Here is a 19,466-nt window from a genome sequence, read left to right as displayed (position 1 = left end):
CAAGTAGAGTTATATATTGGAGGCTACTAAAATACATACATAAACTTCGACATCTTGAACTCTGATAATGTAAAAATTCAGTACCGACGGCAAAAATGCTATTTATGATATACTTGGTTAACTGGAATACTTGGGGTATCTGGAAGTCCTTCATGATCCGGCTAACTTCAAGGTTATGAGATTCGGCTCACTGTACCTACATGGTTTTTTGACTGTGACTTAGTCGGTTGTTGAGGGGGGGGGGGGGGGGGGGGGGGGGGGGGGGGAGGGGAGGGGGGCGTGAACCAGGAACAAGGGGATAACTGGCACAGACAGGAAAACACATGGGATTCTAGGTGATTGTGGGAAGGTAGAGATATAGCAATAACTCCTTGCACACTTATGTCACCTTTGATCAATCATATATATACTACAGTGGTCAAATCCGAGGGAAAAACTTCATAAATTACTGGAATTTAAAATGATGCGACAATCTCTTGTACAGTAAATGAATAACTAAGAAGGTTTTATTTTTAAACAACTCATTTTTTTTTAATGTAAAAAAAAGTGTCTTCCTTTAAAATGAAGTTTATTGAAGCTTTTTAACAGCTTGCTGTATAACAGCTATTGCTTCAGGTAGTGACAAGATTTTTTTAGAAATTGATGCAAAGACTTTCATTATGAAATTTCACACTGCACACAGATGAAAAATAGATCATTTCATAATCAATGGCTATTTTGATATTAAAAGATATGTAATTGTTAGCATACGTTGTAAAATGATATTTCATTTTGAAAACAATTGCGAAATGAGGATGATTTGTTTTGATAACATAATTTTTTTCTACACTGGAAAATATACATAGTGAATCCACACTTTAATTAACTGGTATGAGGTTTGCTTTTCTCGTCCTTGGTTTGACACAAGGATTCCCCAACAATTTATGATGCAACAGTAACAATCATGTCAACAATGTCGTGTATTGATAAAACATTTCAAGATGATCATCATATCTTATCAGCAAAACTTGTTGGTTGTCAAGCATCTTCCCCATCAACTGAGCTCCTATACTGCCTCGTCCCCAATCGGTGAAGGTAACATTCTATTACTGAAATCAACAATCACAGATTGACAGACAATTTTGTTAAAGGTATGTCATTAATTTGCATTAGAAATCTTTTTCCCTTATCTTTCAAAATTCTATTCTTTTTTTGATGATGATAATTCATAAAAATGATTTTTAAATCTTCTATATCTTTCATTTCTGATAGCAGATCTCATCCAGAGGAAGGAAACAAAATTGATATATTGATTATTTCATCGTGATGGATGTGTCCCCAAAACAACATCGTCATAGTAATGATTCTTTTGATACCCAACAACATATGTACACTTTCCATCTGCTAACAAACTCCATACTGAAGGTCATCAGAGGTCATCCAAATTGTTTACTTTGTGGTGTTTACACTTTTATTTATGCTAATAATATGGAACAGTACATTGTATGTCCATTTGTGTGTTCATCGTATGAATGGTTTTCATTGTTGAATGGTATACATTTTACTTGCGTATAAATTATTTTGACCATTTTGATGTCAGTATAGAAAAATGTATTTATGAACACACTTTGTTTGTGTGTGAATATATTCACTGTTGAATTGTCTTTACTGAAATTAAGTCATATTAATTAGACTTTTCATTTTCCTAAGATTACAGTTTCAATGACATTTCACATTTCATCAGGATTAGTTAACGTGATATACATGTAGGATATATTTTCAGTCTAAGAGCTAGAGTAGCTGAGATTAGAACAGATAGATAAGATTAAAGGAGTCTACCTGAGTTGATGTATAGTCACTGCCTGATACATTACTTTATCAACTTTTTATATAAAATTATACATTCAATTGTAGGAAAGAGCCAAACAAACAAAAAGATTGTCTTTCTTCTTGACCTGCTAAATTGTATAGGCATTTTCAAAGAGGAATTGTTAAAGATCAGAAAATATGTTATACACAAACCTTTTATAGTTAGTATTTACTGTTTATCACAACTTTTGTAGCATACAATCCAGGTAATTCTATCCTCATAATTAAATTTCTTTCATAGAACTTTGACATTCCATACACACCAGCTGCTATGGTAGCAGCCATTTCCAGTGTGATGATGGCTAAATATAATGAAGTTATTATGTCAGAATCAATTAGCAATATTGTTTTGTTTTACTTAAATTTTGATTAGGTGGCTCCATATTACATAGTATCCTTTCACACTACTACGATGCCATATGACTGAAACCATCTTGTTGTAGTAAACATTCATTTTATGGTGTAGAGATTAGCGATGGATTTCATTCATTTAAGTGAACACCATCACTGGGGACCTGATATTCTTAATAATGACTCCTTCTAGCAATTATTTAGTATTCTACTTAAGTACTTTTTATAGTCAACAATATGGAGATAAGATGTATTGTGGTCACGTGACAGTGACGACATCGTAGTCATGTGACAGTGAAAACATTGCAGTCATGTGACAGTGAAAACATTGCTGTCATGTCACAGTGAAAACATTGCTGTCACGTCACAATGAAGACATCGCTGTCACGTCACAGTGAAAACATTGATGTCACGTCACAGTGAAAACTTTGCAGTCGTGTCACAGTGAAAACATTGATATCACGTCACAGTGAAGACATCGTAGTCACATCACAGTGACAACATAAGTCATGTGACACTGAAGACATTACGGTCAGGTGACACTGATGACATTATAGTCATGTGACACTGAAGACATTATAGTCATGTGACACTGAAGACATTATAGTCATGTGACACTGAAGACATTATAGTCATGTGACACTGAAGACATTGCAGTTGACTTGTTTGATTCTGTTATGTATAATACTAAAGGTTCCTTGTTATGGCTATCCATAGTTTGTTAAGTATCCTGGAATATTGAGAAGCCATTGATAGAGGAAGGGATATAGTCATTGGTCAGTGAATATCATCATTAGGACGGCATATATTTTACAGTATTACTATAAATAGCTGGATGTGTGCTTATTTGTTTAGGAAAGAATATACTTGATTAAGTTTGCCAGCTTTCTATCCCCAAGCTATTCAGGTATTTGCTATCTTTGAAGTGAGTGGAATGTCTCCCTTCTATGAAGTGAGTGGAATGTCTCCCTTCTTTGAAGTGAGTGGAATGTCTCCCTTCTTTGAAGTGAGTGGAATGTCTCCCTTCTATAAAGTGAGTGGAATGTCTCCCTTTGAAGTGAGTGGAATGTCTTCCTTCTTTGAAGTGAGTGGAATGTCTCCCTTCTTTGAAGTGAGTGGAATGTCTCCCTTCTTTGAAGTGAGTGGAATGTCTCCCTTCTTTGAAGTGAGTGGAATGTCTCCCTTCTATAAAGTGAGTGGAATGTCTCTCTTCTTTGAAGTGAGTGGAATGTCTCCCTTCTATAAAGTGAGTGGAATGTCTCCCTTCTTTGAAGTGAGTGGAATGTCTCCCTTCTATAAAGTGAGTGGAATGTCTCCCTTCTTTGAAGTGAGTGGAATGTCTCCCTTCTTTGAAGTGAGTGGAATGTCTCCCTTCTTTGAAGCTTTCTCTCCTGCTGACCGCGAAAAATATAACTGGGTAGAAATAATTTGACCCAGACATCAAAAAACAAAAAAAAATATTAAACTTACAGCAATATACCCATTGATATTTTGGATATGAAGTAGCAATAGTTAAATAATAAATATAAAGTCATTTAGTAAATCAGGTGGTGATTGGCGTTTACAGTTTACACTAAAAAAGAACGTTGATACAACATCCCTATATATTCTACTTCTACACTCTCAGGACCACCATTTGTCATCACCATCCAGCTCATGTATACATTGTATCTATAAATAGTCTTACATAAAGTATAAACCATATTGGAACAGGATATGTCTATATTAATGTTTATGTCTTGTCTTAGCTTTAGTTGGCATACAAAATGTTTAGGTTGAAAAATCTCACAGGGCACGATTTCCAACCCATGGTCCAACGTGTATATATATATAGAGGTTACACAATGAGTGACTCTTGGATATGAAATTTATTCACACGAGTAAGTTATTTTTTTTTAAACATCTTTGTGATAATTCAGATTACTAGTATTCAATCGCTAAGATGTGTTGTCAAGTTTCTATATATATATATATTTAAGAACGCTGATGTGGTGCAGCGGTATAAGTTGCAGGTATTTCTGGCTAGGAGATGGGGTGCCGTATAGATCGTGAGTTCGAGGCCGGGTCAGGGCACGAGTCAAAAAGTTGTCTTCCTTTGTCATTTGTGTTACTGTGTTATATATATAGTGTACATGTATATATGATACTATAATACATAAATATGGACCATAGGTTGGAAATTTGTGACAAGCCCCTGTGAAAAATTCCTTTTATAAGCAATGTTACTATAGTTTTATATTGTTAATTGTAATTATAGTGCTTCACTCCAGGGAATTACGTTTTTACAAAATGTAGCTTTAATTTTTGTGTGCAAGTAGCATGAGATATATTGGAAAATGGTGACAAAGGCAGAAATTTCATCAACAAGTGCTAAAGATAAATTCTTTCTGATTTGTATGAGTTATTATGCATTTTGAACTCTTTTTAACAAATATTGTGTTTATCATATTGAACCTCTGTGTGTAGGAGTAGGCTTATTACTGAGCATGTGTTAAATTCAATCACTAGATGAAAAAAGAAAACTCCCAACCCTGACGTGTACATTTTCAACCAGGGCCCAACACACTTAATCCGAACAGGGAAATTGGACTTGTTCCTGTGAATATTATTAGAACGATGTTGTCACTGTAAGGGGATGAATACTGCCTGTTTGTTCAATTACATCCAACACCCACAATGTTATCTGTTTTTAAGCTTGGGACCCCACCATTATGGAATTTCTTCGACCAATTTGATCATTTCCTGGAGATGGCTACTTGTAGTTCAGTGTCGATGGGTTGATATGGCTGTGTAGACATTGGTAGAAATAGTAAAAAAAAAAAAAAAAAAATAAACTTAAAATGTTAAGAAGACATATCAATGATCTACTTAAACAATTGCCAGGCTGTGGAAGTAGGAATACATCATTACCATATTATTATCTGGTTATTTCCTGATCGGACATTGTAAGGTATGGGGTTAGCTGTCCTACCACCCTCCTCTAGGTACTCTGGTTGACTCCTATAGTAAGACACCTCTCTCGCTCTCATCAGGGCCGACAAGTTATTAACTAGTATCAGTTGAAATAATTTTAATTTTCAATTGTTTTAAATTTAAGTTTATATTTGAAAGGCCATGCCTTGTAAATCAGCCCACCCCATTGGAGGATAGATGTTCCCTGGGCGAATTTCAGGGTAAATATGTTAGTACATACTTATAACAGCTAGTACACTTTACTTACTCGCCTACTTCGAGCACCTACTATTGTGACTTTGATCTAAATATTGTAGAACCAAACTCACTTTGGTTACATTATAATGCGCATGTGTAGAGAAATAAAGGTTACGATGTGCATGACTAGTCGACTTTGCTCAACCACTTGGTCCGACAACAGAAACTAAACTGTGTTTGCGCATGTGTGACGACTTGGAGCTGCAAAGCGATTGGTCTTTGTTTATACGTATATGTAATCATGTTAGATGGAACAGCCTAAATAGTTGACGCTCAAAGGAGGCCAATATGATTGGTGGGATATGAGCGTTTAAAAGTCGGTGAGAAGTTGTAGATATAATCGAGTTCACATACAGATCATGGGAGAGTAAAATTGGTGTTCTAAGTATTTCATTCAAGGGTATCTGTGATGTTTTAAATCTTTGTCAGGTGGACAATGTATATTAAAATTAATTTCCCAGTATTTATACATGTACTAGATTTATAAACACATGATTATTTTGTCTATAATTATTAAATTTAAAACATCTCGAAATATTTACCTCCATATTTCTGTAAACTTTTAATACACTGAATAGTATTTTCACATTTAAGTATTACCAGGTCACAGTGACCTAATTTTTTTAGGGTGTACCAACTCTGGACCCATTCTTCCGTTATGTTGAATATTCTTTACCTGCTTGCTGTTAGCTGTATCAGCTAATATTCAAATAATGGTCCAGTATATCAATGTTTGAGGGGTATTAGTGATCGGATGTCAAATAATGAAAAATTACCGGTACTTCATAATCGTCTTCATATGTTGAGTTGTGTAGAGAAACAGGTATGGATTATAACTATAATAAGAACATGATGTTGATACAAGTGTAATTTAATGATAGGTAAGTTATTGTAAATAATTAAATTTGACATGGTATGAGATACTTATATACTCAGTGCTTTCATGTGTGGGAATGTCAGGGATCGAACTTAACTTTTTTCATCACTAGCAATTCATTAAAACTTACTAGAAAAATGAAATTTTCACTAGCAAACTTTATTGCAGTGTTTTCATTAATTTTAATACTAAATAAAGTAGAGAAAATACAAGAATCACACCACCTATCAGAAAAATTTCATTTGTCATAAAATCACTATTTATGCTCGGTATTTCACATCAGTATGAACATATTGTCAGGGAAAACATACAAACATTTGCTAGTTATAAAGAGTTAATTTCGAACCCCAAATGTCCGAGATGATTAAATATGGAGTATCGTAAGCAAACATTTTTGTGTGGAAATGTGGGAGTTTATATAGGTTATGTAAAATTCATCTGAGAGTGTGGGAGAGATTATAGCTAGTTATGTATGATATATATGAAGGAAATGTACATTTTTGGTGTGAAAATGGCAGGAAATTATGGAAATGTACATTTTTGTGAGAGAATGCGGGATATATTTGAAAGGTACATTATATATTATATTGTGTATGAGAATGTAGATTTTTTAAAATTACATGTACTTTTTGTGTGAGAATGTGGAAGATATGGAATATGTATCATTTGAGATTTTGGAAGATCATAGGAAATGTACATTTTTTGTGGCAGTGTATCTGCGACTACATACAGGATATGTATATTTTTGTGAGGAATGTGGAAGATCATAGGATATGTAAGGGAAACATATTTTGTGTGAGAATGTAGGAGATCATGGGACATGGAATTTTTTGTGTGGAAAGGTGTGTAATTATAGCAATTTTATAGGAATTTGTTGGGAAATGTTAGGGATGTGTAAGGGTAATGTAGGAATTTGTTGGGGAATGTATGGGATGTGTAAGGGTAATGTAGGAATTTGTTGGGGAATGTATGGAATGTGTGAGGGGAATGTAGGAATTTGTTGGGGAATGTATGGAATGTGTGAGGGGAATGTAGGAATTTGTTGGGGAATGTATGGAATGTGTGAGGGGAATGTAGGAATTTGTTGGGAATATATGAGACAATATTAATGTAAAAGTATTATTTTGTTGGTAGATGGTTAAATTAATATAAATACATTGGAATAACTTTGCAGGTCAAAAGCTAATTTAACCAATATGAATCTAGTAGTAAAAAGCATCCGCAATTGTATGTATATATCCATTTGTATGGTTGTCATTATAAAACAGGAGTTGGTACGTCATGTTGGTAGACTAACACAATGTGTTGTTTGTGAATATCAGGCTATGTTAAATTAAAGTCATCAAATTGAGATCATCAATATTAAAATGTGAAATTGTTGACCAATACAATGTTTTGTTGTTTTTATTGGGTTTTTTTATGTCTTACAGTTTTACAGTTAAAACATTTATCTTCAAATTGTCTGTGTCTCGACTCCCTAGGGGAGAGTGGTCTGAAGCTAGACCATCTATCACACCATTCTACTGTCAACCCCCACTGTCTGTGTCTCGACTCCCTAGGGGGGAGTGGTCTAGACCACCTATCACACCATTCTACTGTCAACCCCCACTGTCTGTGTCTCGACTCCCTAGGGGAGAGTGGTCTGAAGCTAGACCATCTATCACACCATTCTACTGTCAACCCCCACTGTCTGTGTCTCGACTCCCTAGGGGAGAGTGGTCTAGACCACCTATCACACCATTCTACTGTCAACCCCCACTGTCTGTGTCTCGAGTCCCTAGGGGAGAGTGGTCTAGACCACCTATCACACCATTCTAATGTCAACCCCCACTGTCTGTGTCTCGAGTCCCTAGGGGGGAGTGGTCTGTAGCTAGACCATCTATCACACCATTCTAATGTCAACCCCCACTGTCTGTGTCTCGACTCCCTAGGGGAGAGTGGTCTGAAGCTAGACCACCTATCACACCATTCTACTGTCAACCCCCACTGTCTGTGTCTCGACTCCCTAGGGGGGAGTGGTCTGAAGCTAGGCCACCTATCACACCATTCTCCTATCAACCCCCACTGTCTGTGTCTCGAGTCACTAGGGGGGAGTGGTCTAGACCACCTATCACACCATTCTACTGTCAACCCCCACTGTCTGTGCCTCAACTCCCTAGGGGGGAGTGGTCTGAAGCTAGACCACCTATCACACCATTCTACTGTCAACCCCCACTGTCTGTGTCTTGAGTCCCTAGGGGAGAGTGGTCTAGACCACCTATCACACCATTCTACTGTCAACCCCCACTGTCTGTGTCTCGAGTCCCTAGGGGAGAGTGGTCTAGACCACCTATCACACCATTCTACTGTCAACCCCCACTGTCTGTGTCTCGACTCCCCAGGAGGGAGTGGTCTGAAGCTAGACCACCTATCACACCATTCTATCAACTCGTAGGAATCAGAGACACTCTCTCCTGTATGGAACATTGTTTTAACTCTCTCTAGCAGCTTTGGGTTCTGCCTCAGAAGGGCTATCATGCTTTGGTTTTGTGTTCCGCACCCAAGTCACAGGGAGAAAATTGACTACTTCTGAATAAGAGGTCGAAAGTTTGAGATATTTTGCCAAAGCATGCTCAGTGATGGAGGATTATTAGGCATGTTTAAGTGAATTAATCATGGTCAAAAGGGTGCAATTGTGCTAAAATTCTAAAAGTTATTTGTCCTAATACTTATATAGAAAAACAAGGGAATTAATTAGGGGTTGTAGTCTTCAATTTACAAGACAGTCGAGTGTGACAGACTCATTGGGCTTCTTGTCATGAACTTTGGTACACATGATTGGTACCTTGTGCTCAAGGTCAAGATATATAGACAGTCCCATGCTTGGATAATCAAAGTTAAAATGAATGACCTTTCAAGGTCACTGAGGTAAAATGTTTTAATGGTTTCTTTTCATTATCCAAAAGACTTTGGGCCATGATGATGGGCCGATAGCGTGCCGAGAGGAAAGTCTACCTTTTTTAATGACTTTATACCTTCTTTAAGGGTCAAATCTGTTAAATCTTTAAATGACTCGGGTGATGATATTTGACAAGTACATATACAAATTGTCATAAGCTGGGACGAAGGGCTTCTGTAATATTCAACTGAAAGAACTTTGACCTACTTTCAAGGTCATTGTAAAGGTAGGGCATTGATATGGGTTGTACATCTGTAACTTAAATCATCCTTGAAACTCACATAAACTAAATCTTCCAACAGTCTTCACTTCTTGATGCTGTATAACAGGTGAGCGATACAGGTCCTTTTGACCTCGGGTTACATGCTTGTCAAACTTGTCACACATTTGAATGGTATGGTATTGTTTTTCTAGTTTTCAAACAACTTTTATCCAAATTATAGGCTGATGATTGTTTCCTCAAGTTACATCATGATTTTACAATTTTTTAAACAGTAATTTCAGTATGTATTTTGTCCCGAGATTACCTCTCCCAGTTTCTGGTCAATCCCTTTGAAACCTCTCAGAATTTAAAACAATTATATGTAGTTGTGCTTTCATGAACTGCATTTCAATTAAGCATTTTTGAAAGCAGCTGTGTTATCTTGTCCAGGAATCTCCTCACTTGGTTTTTCAACTGATCTACTTTAAACTTGGATTTGTTTCCATATTGGAGTTCAGTTTTAGTATGTAGAATATTGGATTTAACTACTCTTTAACACAAGACTACCGGTATGTGCCCTTGGCATCAGATAAGCATATGTTGTTTCTCCCTGAGGAACTCTTGTTCATTTTAATACAATTTTCCAGGGAGTTTATGTTTTATCATGTAAATCATAGAAAGATTTTCCAGAGAAACTCTATCAAAGATGTTCTTTTATAAAACTTACATGGTTAGTATCTGAAATTGTGTGTTTGTGATTGAATTTTAATTCTAATTTTCAATGGTGTTCTGCATCTTTTAAATGACTTCCTTACACATTTTTTTTGTGTACCAATTTATTGGGTGAATTGATCATTTATAGTGCAAATATTTATTATTTACACTTAACATTACTTTCAAAGAAATCAAAATTTTGCTAAATCTCTCATCATTCTCTTAGTAAATATTCTGTTCAAAAAGCAAAACAACCAGATTTTGGAAAACAGAATCTTTAATACAATGTAACTTAAATAACAAGCAACATTTCATTCATAAGCATCAGAACACAGGACCCCCATCAGTATACAGGACCCCCATCAGTACACAGGACCCCCATCAGTATACAGGACCCCCATCAGTACACAGGACCCCCGTCAGTTTACAGGACCCCCATCACTATACTGGACCCCAATCAGTATACAGGACCCCAATCAGTATACAGGACCCCATCGGTTTCATTGTTCCTCTCTGTTGACAGTCCATATTCACATTTTACACTGGTCATCAGTACACAGGACCCTCATCAGTACACAGGACCCCCATCAGTACACATGACCCCCATCAGTACACAGGACCCCCATCAGTACACAGGACCCCCATCAGTACACAGGACCCCCATCAGTATACAGGACCCCATCAGTACACAGGACCCCCATCAGTACACAGGACCCCCATCAGTACACATGACCCCCATCAGTACACATGACCCCCATCAGAACACAGGACCCCATCAGTACACATGACCCCCATCAGTATACAGGACCCCCATCAGTACACATGACCCCCATCAGTATACAGGACCCCCATCAGTACACAGGACCCCCATCAGAACACAGGACCCCCATCAGTACACATGACCCCCATCAGTATACATGACCCCCATCAGTACACAGGGCCTCATCAGTACACATGACCTTCATCAGTACACATGACCTTCATCAGTACACATGACCTTCATCAGTACACATGACCTTCATCAGTACACAGGACCTTCATCAGCATCATCATCTCCATCATTGTAATCCTCACCATTGTCAAAGTAGGACAGGAGATAGTCGGTTTCCTGGAGAAAGGAAGAGAACATTATCAAATTTCACACATTAATGTCTTTTGCCTCAAGATGTCCATTTCTACTTTAACAGAATTTTATTGAACAGTCCAGTGTCAATACTTTCCTATAAATAACACAGAATTTAAACTATATAAGAGAGAGTAGCTCGATACCATGGACACATATATTGATAGTGAGGTGACATCAATACTGCAATGTAGCAATGGTTTAAGTGAAAATGTGTCAGTCCCAGGCCAGTTTACAGTACCCGGACTATGAACTTTATTTTCATTTCAACAGGACTATGAACTTTATTTTCATTTCAACAATGGGTTTATCAAAGATCAAATGTTTAAGTGTTTTACATGTGTAATTTTCTTTCATTAAGCCGTAATCGCCATAAAAAGAAGAGGACCATGGGCCTTAACGGTCACCTGAGATTTGATATATTTTAGTACATTTGGCAGCTGTGACCTTGAATGAAGGTCAAGGTCATCCATTTATACAAACTTGATAGTCTGTCATCCCAGCATGCTAAATACCTAATATTTGGTCACTGGGCCATTCGGTTATCAAGAAGAAGTCATTTAAACATTTTAGTATATTTGACCCCTGTGACCTTGAATGAAGGTCAAAGTCATCCATTTGAACAAAATTGGTAGCCCTTCATCCCAGCATGCTACAGACCTAATATTGGGTCTCTGGGCCTTTTGGTTATCAAGAAGAAGTTGTTTAAAGATTTTAGCATGTTTGACCCCTGTAACCTTGAATGAAGGTCAAGGTCATCCATTTGAACAAACTTGGTAGCCCTTCATCCCAGCATGCCACACACCCAATGTCAGGTCTCTGGGCCTGTTGGTAATTGAGAAGAAGTTGAAAATGTAAATTGTATACGACGCATGATGCCGGACAAAAGGCGATCGCAATAGGTCAACTGAGACTTCGTCTGAGGTGAACTAAAAACAGACAATTTTAGATTTTATCAACAGCATATTCAGAAATGCTGTTTTAGCATACAAATGAAAAGCTATGATAATGGGAGGTCTTGTGTGATCATTTTGACACAAATGATTCCATATTATTCAGATTTACGCTAAAGTAAGATTATTGCCAAGAATTTTAAGGTTTTAAAGTGTGTTTTGGACTACCCCCTGAATAGAATTGAATTAATTTTTCTCTATCTCCTGAAATGTCATGGGAATGTCACAAGTCCCAGGTTTGTATGCCTGTAGTTTTCACTTGCCCAAGCTGAAAATTTGGTAGCCCTGAATGTTAGGCTAGTGGATTATTACAGCCCTGGGTACAGGAAACTAGTCAGTTCAGGGTACAGTAGACTTTCACCCACCTCACCAAGTATATACAGTATCAAGTGGGATGAGGGCTTCTTTGGTGACATTCCAATCATCTATTTTACTCCCAATCATATTGTGGGATCCTGCCTGTGTCATTACCGAATGATTTCCATCTATAGTTTTCTAATTATACATTTTTCAGAACCCAGCGTTATGTGAAATTCAACCAGTAATATAGACAATCTTAATTTGCATTTGTTCAATTTCATCAGAAAACTCATTTCCTTCAGCAATGGCCACCTTTAAGTGACAACGTGAATCAAAACAAACATTTTATATTTTCCTGAACACATTTTGTATGTCAGATATTAAATGACCTACAACCTGCCATGGAAGGAAAATACATCTGTGCTACCTACCTCCTCTAACTCATCTTCTTCATAAAGCTCCTCTTCTGCATCATCATCCCCTTCATTTTTATTTTCATCTTCATTTTCATCTTCACTTTCATCACCCTTCTCCTCTATTTTCTCTAATTCCTGAATTAGGATGTATATTGAAAAGAATTATATTATTTTAGCATGAAAGTCAGTGCACATATTAACTTGTATTTATTAACTTTATCTTCTAATTATGCCAATTAAACTGGCCAATGGATAATTCAAGAAAACCTGTGATATTTATCTGTTTTCATAAATCCTCAACACAATGTTTATTTAATATCAATAAGTTCAAATGAATGTCACATTGCAATAGTTTCAGTTTGACGTAATTTCTTTAACAATTAAACGCTTGGTAGATTGTATTTATTGGCAAGATCAATGCAATCTGGGTGACGGATAAATAGAATGACGCCTATTTCTATCAAGCGTTTAATTGTTATATTTACATTAAGATACGTTAAACTTCACTTTCTCTTTGCTAAATCTGGAGTTTAAGTTCAATTGAAAGAACGGCACATGTGAAATCGATTTCATTGTAGTGCTTGGTTTGCATTCAAATTGATGTGTAATACAAAGCCTCGGCATAACTCTGATCAACAAAGCATCAAAATGACTTCATAACTATGCGATTGTTTTAAGTTGAAATCCTAGCTGGGTTTGATTCACCCGCAACCTGCCAAACATTTTTTGACGCTGACGGAAGTGACGTCATGTGATCAAGATCTGGGCTGCATTTATACGGTGATCAATACCATCTGGTTTAACACAGGAGTAATGGGAGACTGTCACACAGAATGTAAATATTAAGAGATTAAAGTGAAAGTAGAAGTTAACCATGACTCATTGTAATTATTGGCTAAATTGCTTGAAGCATCCGTGCCATGAAGACTTCCCAGGAACAATTGTTTGTTCATACAAGACTACACACTCACAGAGAATCAGTAATTATCTTTTACTTGGACTCGTCGTTGATAATTTCACACCAAGGCTGGATTTGGATTGGACGTCAAAACTGGTGAATTTCAGACACAAAATTCTTGAGATTTTCCTCATATCATTGTGCGATAATATCACTGGTATACAGACCTTCTTCAGCCGTTTTAAGGTGAATTTTAGGGTGTGTAAATTAGTAACATGTTCAGTTTGTCAGCATGTGTCCGCTATTTTACACTTCATCCTACAAGATTCTTTAATATTAATACAACAATATACTCTATCACAGGAAGGAATCCAAATGAGTCCCTACCTCCAGTGTCTTACTAACATCACCCCCATCTACTTTCCGCTTTTTCTTGGGAATATTTGGCTGAATGGTTGACTTGGCTTTTCTGGGTTTCTTGCTGGTTACTTTCAACTCTGCTGGGAGCCTCCTCCAATCTGAGCAATAATAGCTTTGAATTAGCAAATTAGTTCCCAATAACACTAACATTGTATTACATTAGTTCCCAATAACACTAACATTGTATTACATTAGTTCCCAATAACACTAACATTGTATTACATTAGTTCCCAATAACACTAACATTGTATTACATTAGTTCCCAATAACACTAACATTGTATTACATTAGTTCCCAATAACACTAACATTGTATTACATTAGTTCCCAATAACACTAACATTGTATTAAATTAGTCCCCAATAACACTAACATTGTATTAAATTAGTCCCCAATAACACTAACATTGTATTAAATTAGTTCCCAATAACACTAACATTGTATCACATTAGTTCCCAATAACACTAACATTGTATTACATTAGTTCCCAATAACACTAACATTGTATTAAATTAGTTCCCAATAACACTAACATTGTATTACATTAGTTCCCAATAACACTAACATTGTATTACATTAGTTCCCAATAACACTATCATTGTATTACATTAGTTCCCAATAACACTAACATTGTATTAAATTAGTTCCCAATAACACTAACATTGTATTACATTAGTTCCCAATAACACTAACATTGTATTACATTAGTTCCCAATAACACTAACATTGTATTACATTAGTTCCCAATAACACTAACATTGTATTACATTAGTTCCCAATAACACTAACATTGTATTACATTAGTTCCCAATAACACTAACATTGTATTACATTAGTTCCCAATAACACTAACATTGTATTACATTAGTTCCCAATAACACTAACATTGTATTACATTAGTTCCCAATAACACTAACATTGTATTACATTAGTTCCCAATAACACTAACATTGTATTACATTAGTTCCCAATAACACTAACATTGTATTACATTAGTTCCCAATAACACTAACATTGTATTACATTAGTTCCCAATAACACTAACATTGTATTACATTAGTTCCCAATAACACTAACATTGTATTAAATTAGTTCCCAATAACACTAACATTGTATTACATTAGTTCCCAATAACACTAACATTTTATCAATGTAAATTGTTCACTATTACTAAGTGTTAGTCAACATGGTTTATTTGAAAGTGAACGTTTTATGCATACAATGTCATACAGATTACAAATCAGGATTAACAACTACAGTAGAGCCAACGTCAGTTCCAAGTGTGTGAATCGATTACAGGGGTGCTGCGATTGGGTATGAATATGAAAATGCTTGTAAAATGATCCGATCGAAAAATATTAAAATGAATAAAGTAAATTTTAATCAAAACATACCACAACATTAACAGTGAATCACAATATGTCTAAACGTCAACAGTCAATCACGACATATCTAAATGTCACCAGTCAATCACGACATGTCTAAACGTCGCCAGTCAATCACGACACGTCTAAACGTCACCAGTCAATCACAACATGTCTAAACCTCATCAGTCAATCATGACATGTCTTAACGTCACCAGTCAATCATAACATTATATATGTCTAAATGTCACCAGTCAATCACAACATGTCTAAACGTCACCAGTCAATCACGAGATGTCTAAACGTCACCAGTCAATCATGACATGTCTAAACGTCACCAGTCAATCATGACACGTCTAAACGTCATCAGTCAATCATAACATGTCTAAACAACATGACTCAATCACGACATGTCTAAACGTCATCAGTCAATCACAACATGTCTAAATGTCACCAGTCAATCATGACATGTTTAAACGTCACCAGTAAATAAGACATGGCTAAACGTCACCAGTCAATAAGACATGTCTAAACATCACCAGTCAATAAGACATGTCTAAACATCACCAGTCAATAAGACATGTCTAAACGTCACCAGTTAATCACAACACATCCAAACGTCATAAGTCAAACTAATTCTCAATTTTCTAACAATACTTTGATGAATAATAAAAAGATTCTGAGCAAATAACATTGAACTTTACAATAAATAGGTTGGATTCAAAACGACTCCAGCAGAGACAAATTCACTCAGAAACAGTTCCTATTAACAATTCAAATGTCACATTATACCGGGTTCCCATTTGTTCTCCGTGTCATTATTCAGTTGGTATTTATCCGAGTATCTGTCTATGTCCTTTCGGTTTGTGGAGGTCTGGAGATAAAATGGCGACCTCTTCATTACCCCGCGGAATTCTTGTTTCAAGGCCAACATGTAATCAAACTCCTCTCCTTGCAGCAGAGGTACAGGCTTAAAATCAGTTGGCTGAAACATCGAAAATGTGATAGTGCCAAACACAGATTCAGGTTTACTAAATAATATATACAGATGAAATTTTCACAAACGACAGAGTGGCTCTCTATCTTTCAATTACACCATTATAAGATTCTACTATATCGTTTTTTTATTTTTCTAATATTGCGTGTCAATTTCCTTTTCAGTACAACTTTTGGCTTTTTAACCTGTGGCCTGGGTCTGCATAGTTAGCAGGTCGCTAGAGAAGAACACTCGAGTAAGTATATATAAGCCTGAGTTTCCTCTGTTCCTGACACCATGCATATGTCTGGTGTAGAGCCAGAGCGCACTACTATATGAAAACGTGGAATTCTTCGACACCGTTTGGTCGCTAAGAATTAGGTGCAGATAAAATGAAATCGGATGTGACATAACACCTACCTCATATATATGGATAAATGAGATATTTATTTACCCTAGAACACATATTTAGTCCCATCTAGGTGTTTTATTCCATCTGTATAGACCTTTTGGTTTGTTTTTGGTTAACGTCCTATTAACAGCCAGGGTCATTTAAGGACGTGTCAGGTTTAGGAGGTGGAGGAAAGCCGGAGAACCCGGAGAAAAACCACAGGCCTACAGACAGTACGGTACCTGGCAACTGTCCCACATAGGTTTCGAACTCGCAACCCAGAGGTGGAGGGCTAGTGATAAAGTGTCGAGACACCTTAACCACTCGGCCACCGCGGCCCCATCCATTACGCTTGTCAAAATTTCATACTGTTGACCTGCTATTTTGTAAGTGACAGTTCAACTAACCACCCGAATAGGAACGCAATTGGACCGAAAAGACCACATATCATTTATTGTGTTTTTCTTCTTACATAATTTAAATCAAGAAAACTAAGCTTATTACTTCCCATAACCTGCATGCTATATTTACTTCAAAAATTCATCATTTATAAATTATAAGCGATAAAATGTATAGAATTAAATGTTGTATTTCATTTCTTTATGCTCCATCGCAAACTGATTAGGGTAATTTGGCCGCCCGCGACCTACATAGTTGAGTCAAGTATGAAATTTTGACTAGTGTAAAGCGAGGGTCTATACGGACCAGAGACATATATACAGAGAGATTGGTAACTCTCTATATGCCCTTGTGTTAACATAGTGGCCCCTGACCTTCCCACAATCCTTTGCGGTCGCTCGGTACAGTCTTCACTTGACGCCATATTAGAGAAATCGTGAAAACCACACACATAATTATCGATAATTTCTATTTGAAATCATCACCAAGATCCAATTATGTGCTTTAATTTTATTAATATCAAAGTGCAGAAGTGTCATCAATATGAAATATATCACAATTTGCTGTGCAAGTGTTTGTATTTTGAGTATGAATGTCAAGCACACCGCAGGAAAGATCGGCGGGAATCTCCAATTTTCGAAAAGTCCCTATGGGGTTTTCGAGAATACGGATAAATGACAACAATGTGCATGATAAACAAGACCATATCCCATAAGTAAGATAGTTTTTGGTTAATGTGGTAACTTTTGTAGTGGCTTAAATAAAACGATGTGCTTGTTGTGTGCGTTTAGAAATTGACAATGTTTTGGTCTGACGTAATGGCGGCTTAATTTCAAACTTGGACATGTCGAATAGGACCCAATGGATTTTCGAAAATACGGATAAATGACAACAATGTGCATGATCAATAAGACTATATCCCATAAGTTTGATAGTCTTTGGTTAATGTGGTAACTTTTGTAGTGGCCAAAAGAAAACGATGTGCTTTTTGTGTGTATTTAAAATGACGATGTTTTGGTCTAACGTAATGGCGGATCAACCAGAACATGTCGAATAAGTTCCAGTACATCGATACACACATGCGCAAAGCCCGATTTACCTGTGCTCGCGTGTGTTTGATAGGGGACAGGGCTCTCTCGATAATGGGTATGCTTGAGTGGTCACGAATAAAGGGAGCCACCACTTGTACGGGGAAATAGCGATGTTACTTATCACTCTATATATGTCTCTGTACGGACGGAATAAAACACCTAGATGGGACTAAATGGGTGTTATGGGGTAAATAAATAACTCATTTATCCATATATATAAAGTAGGGGTAATGTCACACCCGATTTTATTGTATTTGCACCTAATTCTACCAAACGGTGTCGGAGAATTTCACGTTTTCATATAGTAGTGCGCTCTGGCCCTACGTACACACCACACATTTACTCTAACAATGTAAGAGGTTTTACACGCCGAGATACTTTTGACAGGCGCCGTGTAACGCAGTCGCAGTCGGCAAAATCATATCCGACAGAAAAAGAGCCGACCAGCGGCCTCTTGTGTTATAGGAGTAACCAGACATTGTGTTAGGGCCAGAGGAAACTCGGGCTATCCAGTAAGAGTCGGCTGCTATATATAAGAAGAGGAACAGATTCAGAATCTTGACTAGAGTTTCCTCTGGACCTGACTCCAGTCCCTTCACCAGACATGGTGTCAGGGCCAGGGGAAACTCGAGCTAAATCTTGACTTACAGGATATAAGGGTGGAGGCTGCAATATTGGACCGGGTAACGCCTCTCCTCGACCAAAACCAAGCGCTTCCACATTAAACGAAACATTTCTTCCACGTCCTCTGCCTCTTCCAGCCATTGTTTCACATACAGTATAACAGATGGGGTGATAAATAGTCTTACAGACTATCACACATAACAGTATTGCGCACACTAATGTCTATCCATGGGCGCCGCCATGTTTGGTTGGGGAGAAATCGTTAATTATTTCATGACATTTTCATTGAAATATTTCTGATCAATTCCATTGATGTGAAAGTATTATGTTTGTTTAGAAAAAAATCGAAATTATTGAGCAAACATATTTATA

The 19,466-nt window shown here is 36.8% G+C and overlaps 1 protein-coding gene across 1 annotated transcript; it reads right to left on the bottom strand.

Annotated features, from left to right (window-relative positions):
• Positions 1–10,399: 10,399 nt before the first annotated feature.
• Positions 10,400–19,341, bottom strand: LOC117334664 (DNA-directed RNA polymerase III subunit RPC7-like). Its single transcript, XM_033894414.1, has 5 exons — positions 19,119–19,341; positions 16,406–16,598; positions 14,218–14,348; positions 12,948–13,067; positions 10,400–11,248 (listed from the first exon to the last, which is right to left on the bottom strand). Exons 1-5 carry the CDS (start codon positions 19,233–19,235, stop codon positions 11,162–11,164), a joined length of 648 nt encoding a protein of 215 aa, XP_033750305.1. The 5' UTR covers positions 19,236–19,341; the 3' UTR covers positions 10,400–11,161.
• Between the last annotated feature and the right edge of the window lie 125 nt (positions 19,342–19,466).

The sequence above is a fragment of the Pecten maximus genome, chromosome 9, assembly GCF_902652985.1.
Source record: "Pecten maximus chromosome 9, xPecMax1.1, whole genome shotgun sequence".
Lineage (NCBI taxonomy): Eukaryota > Metazoa > Mollusca > Bivalvia > Pectinida > Pectinidae > Pecten > Pecten maximus.
This window is presented reverse-complemented; position numbering and strand designations above follow the sequence as displayed.

What these genes read in the sequence shown, in the direction of transcription:
- LOC117334664 (XM_033894414.1), bottom strand. Translation starts at nt 19,235, where the DNA reads ATGGCTGGAAGAGGCAGAGGACGTGGAAGAAATGTTTCGTTTAATGTG. An exon ending in AGCCTCCACCCTTATATCCT is followed by an intron (nt 16,599 to 19,118) that starts GTAAGTCAAGAT and finishes TCGATGTTTCAG; the next exon opens with CCAACTGATTTTAAGCCTGT. An exon ending in GGAGAACAAATGGGAACCCG is followed by an intron (nt 14,349 to 16,405) that starts GTATAATGTGAC and finishes ATTATTGCTCAG; the next exon opens with ATTGGAGGAGGCTCCCAGCA.